The 10,036-nt window shown below is 35.8% G+C and overlaps 1 protein-coding gene across 5 annotated transcripts in view; it reads left to right on the plus strand.

Moving 5' to 3' along the window:
- Positions 1–8,724, plus strand: part of LOC145239747 (solute carrier organic anion transporter family member 2A1-like) — a 136,648-nt gene extending 127,924 nt beyond the window's left edge. For all 5 annotated transcript variants that reach the window (XM_080103149.1, XM_080103148.1, XM_080103150.1 and 2 more), the window contains one exon: positions 3,837–8,724. In XM_080103149.1, coding sequence (XP_079959275.1) covers positions 3,837–4,279 — 443 coding nt within the window. In that variant the 3' untranslated portion in view covers positions 4,280–8,724. The remainder of the gene's footprint in view (positions 1–3,836) is intronic.
- Positions 8,725–10,036: the final 1,312 nt, after the last annotated feature.

A 10,036-nucleotide genomic window follows, 5' to 3' on the forward strand; every position in this document is an offset into this window, starting at 1 on the left:
GTAATTTATAAGTAATAATAAAAATAATTTTTTGGCTTGGCGAAAAATAAAATTAGTATTTTGATCTACACCGACCAGACACTGGCTGGCGATAACTAACTTATTGTAACCTACATCAACATAACCCTGGCTGATTATAAATTACTTATTAGTATTGTGATTAGCACCCACGATACACTGGCTGGCAGTAAATAACTTATTAGTATTGTGATTTTTACCAACCATAGACTGGCTTGCAATAAATAACTTCGTATTGTGATCTGCGCCCATCAGACACTGTCTGACGATATCTAACTTATTAGTATTGTGATCTGAACCTGTGGTGTCGTATTTGTGATATTTTTATTAAATATAAACTAAAAATAAAAATGTATTTATATATAAATGATAAATGATAATAAACTTTAAAGAATAAAAAAAAAAAGAATAATTAACCTTTTTTCTGATTGGTCTAAAACTTTTGGTTATTTGAAGCCGCCATAAAAATGGAAATAAAAGAACTGCCATCTGTTAGCATAACTAGAAAGCAAAGCAATCGTTCGTTTTGGAAATTAAAAGAACATCCCCCCCCCCCGGGCAGCTATACTCTGGTAAGTTGGTCCGTTATATCTTACATTTATTTTGGTGGGGATTTAAATTTTCAAGTTGGATCCAATTTTTGCGTTGCGTTAGTTTATTAAAGATGAAGATACGGAACAGTAAAGAATGTATTTCTACATAACACCGTTGTTCCAGCGCGGTTCGCATTCTGCATAAGTGCGTTAAAGTGTGTTAAGATCCTTTCCTGATCCTGGTGAACTTGAAGAAAGAATCTGATCAACTTTAATCATCCTTCTAGTATAAGGGATTACCTGAACAGATAAAACCCAAGTGTATTAAGTTTTGTAGGCCTATCTAATCTCTTGAAAGTATTCACAAAACCTACAAACCCACTATACACTGGCTGGCGATAAATAACTTATTAGTATTGTAGTCTGCACCCACCAAACACTGGTTGGCCATAAATAACTTATGAGTATTGCGATCTACACCTGCCAGACAATGGCTGGTGATAAATAACTTATGAGTATTCTCATCTATACCCACCAGACATTGGCTGGCAATATCCCATTTTCATAAGAGAATTCAGTATAATAACGGTTTGGGTGATTTAGAATATTCCATTTTTATTTTAAAGTATGTTTACAAATACAATGATAACGGTCGAAGCGACAAGCATAATAATATATAGGTGATCAGACCAGCTGATAAAAATGCAGATTATTTGCGTCATGCAATTGAGGTAGATTTACCAAGTCGTTGGCGATTTGAGGAAACCAATGAAATACATCTGCTCTAGATGATGTACTGATTACAAATCCTGCTAGGTGGAACGAAATTGCATGCTGCAGTAAGAAATTTGTGACATTTTTTTTTTTACAATAGCCAACAAAACAAAAAAAGAATGAAAAAATAAATACCCAACAAATAAATGTTACCAAAGACAAGATAAGTTACCCTTACTGGATAAGTTTTTTTTTGTTGTTGTTATTTTATCTATTTTAAAGAATTTACTTTAAAAAAAAAAAAGTAGTGTTAAGTCTGTTCAGTTGGAATGAAAAATAAATGGCGGTAAATTCATATCGACCCTTGATAATTGCTCAAAAATCGAAACTTAAACTCTTAGGAACTCATTCAATAAATGTCACATGTCACCAATCATGTGAAAATGTAAAGTTCTAACAGAATTTTTATTTTTCGATTTTTTAACGATTATCACCATTTTTATTTTAGCTCAACAGACTTGGTACGCTTTAAAACAAGTTAAAACACGCAAAAAACATTTAGGTAGGAAGAAGAGTAACTTATCTTATCTTTGGTAACATTTACGTGCAGTATATATATATATATATATATATATATATATATATATATATATATATATATATTATCCGGGTTGTTTTTTTTTTTTTGTTTTTTTTTTTTGGCTGTTATAAAACAATTATCAAAATCTGATTTGGTAATGTCTTTGAAAACATTATTTTGTAAGGTTAATTTGAAAATTTTAGAAAACACACCGATGTTATAAAATATTTTAGGAAATTTCAAAACTCATTTAAAAAAATGTTTGATTTTATTTTTTATTTATATTTTTTTAGACTTTTGGTGTAAGACACCTTTTTCCAAGAAGACTGCTGGATTTTTAGTTTTGATATTTTTCTCTTCATTTGTAGGGGACTAGGATATATAAATACCCCAATCCCGTTACAAGAGAATAATGAAACGAATGAGGAATTGAAGGAAACAAAGGCTCAGTTAATGGATAAGATGAACGTGGTTTATTTGCTATTGAAAGAAATGAACGTTTTAGTTACAATATGTCCGCGCGTATGTGGCCAATGTTCGTTGCAGGACTGGTGTTGTTGCAAGAAAGGAAATGTGTTTTCATCTCAAGTTCGGGTCACTATTGTTTGTTCGCGCGTGGGAAGACAAATAATTGTTGTAGGAAAATTGAGAATAGTAGTCCAGCGTGTGTATGCATTGATACGGAATTCTTCTGTGGGGGTAGTATAATTAAACAAAACGTACTTATCTTTTCAGACGACGGGGGTGGTAAGTGGCGGCCAGTCGCGCTACTTCGGTGATATGTGTCAGGCTTTTAACTTGAGAGCGACGACTACATTTATCAATCTAGCGGCGCGGCGTTTTTGCCTCCTGTGTTTTTCTTCTTTGGTTTGTGTAAGATAGGCATTGTTAGAATTGAAGGCGTCTCGGCTTATAACGTGAGAGCGGAGTTGGCTTCAGTTCACTGGTGCCTTATTTCTTCTTCTTCTTCTTCATCTCTTTAGGTCGGGTGGAAGAATGTCTGTGCGTTCACTGACGCAGCTGGGCGAATCTCCTTTTCTTTTTCTTCTTCATTTCTTTAGGTCGGGTGGAAGACTGTCCGTGCGTTCACTTACGCAGCTAGGCGAATCTCTCCTCTCTTTCTTTCTGGTCCCCTCCTTTTATAGTCGTAAACCGGCTTCCAGCGGCTGTGATAATTTAGGCCTTTATTTTCGGCGGGGAGCTCTGCCATTGGTTCATAATTCTTTTTATGGTTTCTTATTTTTCTTTTTCCAAACGGAAGCGATGCGTGGAGCCATGTGCAAACGAAGATTTTTTATTTTGTCTTTTATGCTGGAGACGTTAGCATCCGGTTGGCATGTTCCCACACATTTATCTGATGAGAGAAAAGGATACGTTCAGTGTTATTGACAGTTGTTGTTAGGCTGAAGCTACGTGTATGTTTGCGTGACTAGTGCAAAGTTTAATAGGAATTCGGTCACAGCTTTGAAAACATTATTTCGTGAGGCTAAAACGATCACGACACCACCATTTTGCCAATTTTCAGTTATGATGAGGGGTGTTAAGGGAGATAACTTGATTTAATTCTTGAAGTTTGACAAAAGTTGACGAGATTATTTTTAGTTTTGAATGATTGTAGGTATTCCTTTTTCTTTCAGTTTTTTTTTTTTTTTTTGTCCAAAATTTATTAATCTCGTCAAATTTTGGCAAACTTCAAGAATTAGATGGAGTTATCTCACCTGATGCTCCCCTCTTCTTCCTCATAGATGAAAATAGGCAAGATGGCAGTTATGTGGTCGTTCTTAGTAAAATTTGAATTTTCTCTGTAAAAAGGAATCTACTTAATCAAAGTAAACGATATTTTTATGAGAACTTCATTCCATAATACGTACGTACATCATAGAGATTTTTCTTTATCTTCGTTTTTTTATATTTTTGTTAAGCTGCAAAAGCACTTTTTATATATATTTTTTTCAACGTACAATTTCTTTTTCTTTTCTTTTCTTAAATAGGTTGGCTGCCGGGTCCCATCATATTTGGTCTGATCTTTGATAGTACTTGCGTCTGGTGGTCCAAAAAATGCGATATCACGGGAGAATGCCTTCTGTATGACATCAAAGATATGCGGCTGAAAGTCCACATCTTAGCGGTCAGTCTGCGCTTTGTAACCGGCTTGATCATGGTCGCGGCTTTGGTGGCCGCTTATATTGAAGAGAAACGCCTGAAAGAAAAAGGAGAATCGGACTTGTTTTCACGAAAAATGACACTCAAAGAAGTCAAGTCACCGGCTAGACGATCAAACGCAAACGCGTTACAAACAAGCGGTAGCGCCATTCAAACGGTAGACCGAACCAAATATGAGTCAGAGGAAAAAATGAATACAGTCGCTAACGAGGACGTTTCGGCAGGTGATGAGGCGTTGGACACTAGTTTAAACATAAGTACCCATTTATAAGTAATGATAGAGAGAATATAAGATGGATGACAAAAAATCATAATCGAGTACATTTGAGAGAAAGATTTTTTTTGGGGGGGGGGTACTTATGCAGTACTAGCATGGTGGGTGACCTGACGTTACCAGGGATTAAATGATGAGCAACAAACGTTTCGTTTCACACCTCCCATATTTTTATTGTCATCAAAATCGAAGAAATCGCCCATGTTTCAATCAAATCGATTGATTGCCTCCTCTAATCGGGGGGGGGGACCATTGCGACGCGCCTAGAGGAAGCTTCACATGCGTCTCGCATTGATAAGGTTCAAAATATATTGTAGGCTACATTGCACTGTAGAGAACCTACTGTTGATTTTATAAAATTATTTTTATATAATGGCATTTTTTTTTTCTTTTTGCATTTTTATCCAAACAAGGCACAGTGTCACTTTGATATAGGGGGGCTACTATCTGGGACATAATTTGCGGGGTACTATGTAGGGAGTTGCGCAGCAAGATGTCTGTTTATATTACAATTAAACTTCTGCATGTCAGTACAGTGAGGGAAGAAGGAACCGGGAAAGGAATTCCAAAGTCTTTCAGTCCTAGCGAACTATTAGAGTAGAAGGCTTTCTTACATCTACAGATTTTTACTGTGTAAGGGTGTGATTTTGATGCTTGTCAGGTTTGTTGGAGGTTATTTCCGTTGAGGGGGAAAAGGGCTTGTAGTTCGTCAGAGCACCTATCATAAAAGTACTTGTAAAACAGAGGGATGCAACATTCCATTGATGGGACAGCGGTTGAAGCCTAGTTGATAGTGTGGGACCTATTAGGTTATAGAACATGGTGTCATCAGCAAATATACCCATCTCAGAGACAATTTTATCAGGGAGGTCATTTATGAATATCAGCAATAATAAAGGTCCAAGGATCAACCCTTGAGATACACCCACATTTATATCATATTGTTTAGACATACTACCATCGAGGACAACCTGGATTCTTCTCTTATTTAAGAAGGATTTAATTATGTTAAGTATTCGTCCAGCAATACCATAGGATCTGATTTTCAAGTGAAGACTATCGTGCCATACTCTATCAAAGGCCTTAGATATATCTAGAGCTATTGCGCTAGCCCTGCTTCCTTCTTTATCCAGTGCATAGTATATACACTCAGAGATTACAGTTAGGATATCTGCACCAGAATGGGCTTGCCTAATCCCATACTGTTGATCAGACAGAAGTTTAGTAGCTGAAAAGTGGTGGACTAGAGCTTGATTATAGACTCAAATATTTTGACGAAAAGAGAGAGGAGGCTAATGAGGCGATAATTTAATGAATCAGATCTTTCACCAGAATTCTTGTGAACTGGTACCTCAGAAGCAATTTTCCAGCAGTCAGGAAAGCAAAATTCGTTAAGGCATTTGTTGAAAAGTTTGGAGAGAACTGGAGCAACCTCAGTGGAGTATTTTTTTAATAGTACAGCCAGAATGAGATCAAGTTCACATGCTCTTGAGGTGTCTAGGTTTTTTTTTATGATATCATGTACTTAAAGGATGATTTTCAGATCATCTAGTGTGGTTTCTGTCTGCAGAGGAAAATCTGTGGGAGAGTGGCTTGCTGGGTTCAAAGCAGAGTTGGAGGCAAACCGACGGACAAGCAGATTAGCCTTCTCAGGTGCCGTGCAAACAAGTTCAAGATTGTTGGATAGTGGGGGGGGGGGTGATTGTTGATTGCCTATTATTTACTACACTCTTAGATTTTCCAGAAGTCACGAGTTCCTAATTTTTGCACTTCAATGCATTTTCTGGTGGTTTTGGTATATTCTCTCTTGGCTGTGGCTATTTCCTTCTTACAATTACTTCTAGTTTCTATAAACTTTTGTTTAATTGTACTGGATTTATTTTAAATAAATCTACGGTATGCATGCTGCCTTTGAGCAATGGCAGCTGTGCAAGTAGAAGTAGAAACCATTGGAGAGAGTGGAGTTTGCTATAGAACTTACGTGTGGGAACATGTGTTTCAATTGCCGCTTTGAACCATTCAGTGGTCTCATTTGCACACTGTTCAGTAGGAAGAGAAAAGATATTTCCCTATGGAACATCTCTGATGTGGTCCTTGATGACATCCCAGTCAGTGAACCTTGTCGTTTTGAGCAGTGGCTCTTCAACTTCGGGTTGAGAATTTATAGTGATATCTTTCATTATCACAGCATGATCAGCATTCCCGGGAGGACAATGGGCATTTATTACACAATCTTTAGGAACTGTGGTCAGAAATAGGTCCAGAAATGAGACTTGCTGGTCCTGACGATCTGGGAGTTGGGCCAAAAGCGTTATTATCTGTGTCAAGGAATTGGGCCAAAAGCGTTATTATCTGTGTCAAGGAATGGGATATAGAAAAGTTATGTGAGATGCTACCAGCTGTGTCAGTGTAGTTGGAGAAACCTTGCATTGAAGTTTAAAATGCTAAAGTCAAGTGTTATGCTTCAATTGTGCTCTAAACAAAAACATACATTTCGAACGTGCCCCTATCATATCAAAGAGCCTACTGTTGATTTTATGTTGGGCCATCCGGCTTGTGTGGTACTAAAACGTCTGAAATGCACGTGATGTTAGGCTATGTAAGAGGTAGGCACAGCCAAAAATGGAAGAAAAACCAAGTTGTTTTTTTAAAACGAATTAAAATCCATTAAAATTCATTATTCTTGAGCAGCTTTATATGAGAAAAGTCAGGCTTTTATCTTTTCGGAATAAAGGCAGAATAATATAAATCTTAATTGGAATTCATTATTGAGATGAGTATTGTTTTTATTGATTTTTATTTATTGCGGACCATTATCCTCATCTTTTTCTTAGTTGTTTCATGATGTTTCAGCCAACTATTCCTCTGGCCTTCATCAGGTGGTAACTGCGACGGATAGGAACTCTAAATCTCCCGACTGCATCCACTGCAATTACTGCCTTCTGTAGTTGTTGGTTCCAGGTGAAAATGTTCTGAAGATAGCGGTTTCAATCCTATCCAAAGCCGGTCAGAGGTTTACTTTGGCCAAAAACGTGGTGAGACGACAACAACTATGGAAGGCAGTAATTGCAGTGGATGCAGTCAGGAGATTCAGAGTTCCTATCCGTCGCGGTTACCACCTGACGAAGGCTAGAGGAATAGTTGGCCGAAACGTCGTGAAACAACTAAGAAAAAGATGAGGATAATAGTTCGCAATAAATAAAAATTAATTATTTAAATCTTTTTCTTTTATTTTTAAAAGAATTTTTAATGTTAAATCCCCCCCCTCCCAAAAGAAAAAACACCATTCACCGCTATTTTTATCTCAATTTATATATTTTTAAAAAGATTTTATAATCATTTTTTTTTTTTATCTAAATAAGATTTAGGATGATTTGCTATAAGAATATGCAAAAAATATTATAACATAAGTACCTGAATTTCAAATGATTCCATTTTTTATTTCAGTCTATAGATTTTGAATGGCGAAATTAAAAAAATCATCATTTCGTCCTGTAAATTTCCATGTATTTTTAACATTTGTTTTGACGATTAAGTGAAGAATCAACTTTATAAGGTTGGCCTTTTTGGCCAAGATCAAAGTATAGTATCTGTTCCGGCAGATACTGCACTTAAGATAATTTGTACCAGTCAATGGAGGGGAAACCCTCTATACTGGGACAATTATTATTTTTGGTAACCAGAGTGCCCCCTTTTTGCCTACTTTTAGGGGAGCTGGTTTTTACCTCACATTAAAAACGGCCTTGTGCCTAATTTGCTCAGTGGGGGAGCAAATAAATACCATCTGTTCCGGCAGATACTGCAAGCTATGACTAGCTATGACTAGCAAAGACCAGATGTGGGGGCAACCCCACATGTCTGACCTTTAACCAGCTCCCATTTCCCACCTCTCGGGAGCTGGTCCCCTTTCCCCTTCCCCCTCCCTTCACTCCTCACATTAAAAATTGGCCTTGTGCCTAATTTGCTCGGTGGGGGAGCAAATAAATACCATCTGTTCTTCAGATGCTGCACTTCCATTTCTTGTTCTCTTTCTGTGGAGCATTAGTCCTTCACGACTGAGACAATTTTTATTTTTGTACCTTTTCTCCACGTTAAAAAACGACCCTGGTGTCTAACTCTGTCCCATGGGGAGGCATAGTAAATAGGTACATATTTGTTGCCTACATAACCCCCGAAGTTAAGCAACGATGAGGCTGGCCAGTACCAGATGGGTGACCATTTGGGGAATGCTAGGCGCCAGATGTGTTGAAGACAACTCCTGTATCTAGTATCATGCTTGGTCGTCTTGACCTTGTCTTGCTATCAGGACTCTGTGTTTATGGATGAAAAATGCAAAAGTTCTCCACACTTTAAACAAGCAAAAAGGAAAAGGGGAGATAACAACCATAGGTAAGGAAATATCATTTAACAACAAATTGCTGAAAATAAAAGAAATTATCATATTTTTAGTAAAATGCTCAGTTATTTATTGATTTTTTTTTTTTTTTGGCATCGATTCTGCAAAGCATTTCCTATTTAATGGTATATTAGCAATATTAGGCTCACTAAAAGAAAATTATTAATTTATTTTTCAAAGATTTAAAAGTAGTGTTCTTTGTAAGAATTATATATATATATATATATATATATATATATATATATATATATATATATTGCTAATCTGAAAAAATATTTATTATTAACATATTCAACGAATTTCGCACTTCAAAACACAATGGATGAAAAATTAAACACATTCAAAATTCGGATTTTCTCCCTTAAAATCTGATATGTGCACAGTTGTTTTTTTTTTTATCTACAATCTTCATCTTTCCCATAATACAATATATTTTGTTCAGTTTCGGCTGATTATTTTAAACATACTTGTAACCACAAATAAAGAAGTAGAGTTTGTAGAAAAAAAACATATCTAAATATCGATCATGAAAAAAAAGAGTACACAGTTTATTCTTCACTTAATAATCGGTGAAAATTTCGTATTGATTGGATAATTGATTTTTTGGTAGATTTTTAAAGAGAAACTGTCAAACAATGCTTACTCAGTCTTTCCGTTTTGGACATGCCTAGTAAGATGTTAACTTTGATCAAAATCGCCTGTTCTTTCTTTCATCGAATTATTTCAAATATCGATACTTATCTGGCATAAAACCGATCTAAGTACACTGCCAGGCACATAAAGTACCTCCATGTGAAATTTCATAAAAATTGACCCAGACAAAGTTCCTTTTATATAATAATAAAAGTAGATAGATAGATAGATAGATAGATAGATAGATAGATAGATAGATAAGGAGCCTGCTATCCTCAGAATCGTTCGGACGGTTTTCAAAAAAAAAAAAAAAAAAAAAAAAAAAAAAACATCGCTTGAAGGTGCCAAACGAAAGTTTTGTAATTTTTTTTTTTTTTTTGCGCAAATGCTATCCAATTTTTTTCAGTTAAAAAATATATTTCTCTCTATATATTCTACATTTCTATATTATAACAAGTACAATACCAAGTACTTTATCCACTATGCCACATGTCCAAATTTCACTTTCTTTAAGATATTTTAAAGGAGTGTAAGTGGGTATACTATGGCACAATCTCTCATAGGAAAGGGTCCGTGATATAGTGAATAAAGTACTTAGATAGCTAGCTAGCTAGATAGATAGATAAGGAGCCTGCTATCCTCAGAATCGTTCGGACGGTTTACAAAAAAAATAAAACATCGCTTGAAGGTGGCAAACCGATTTGAAAAAGAAAAAAAAAGAAGAA

Source organism: Euprymna scolopes, chromosome 19, assembly GCF_053919585.1.
Source record: "Euprymna scolopes isolate OS-2025 chromosome 19, ASM5391958v1, whole genome shotgun sequence".
NCBI classification, from domain to species: Eukaryota; Metazoa; Mollusca; class Cephalopoda; order Sepiida; family Sepiolidae; genus Euprymna; species Euprymna scolopes.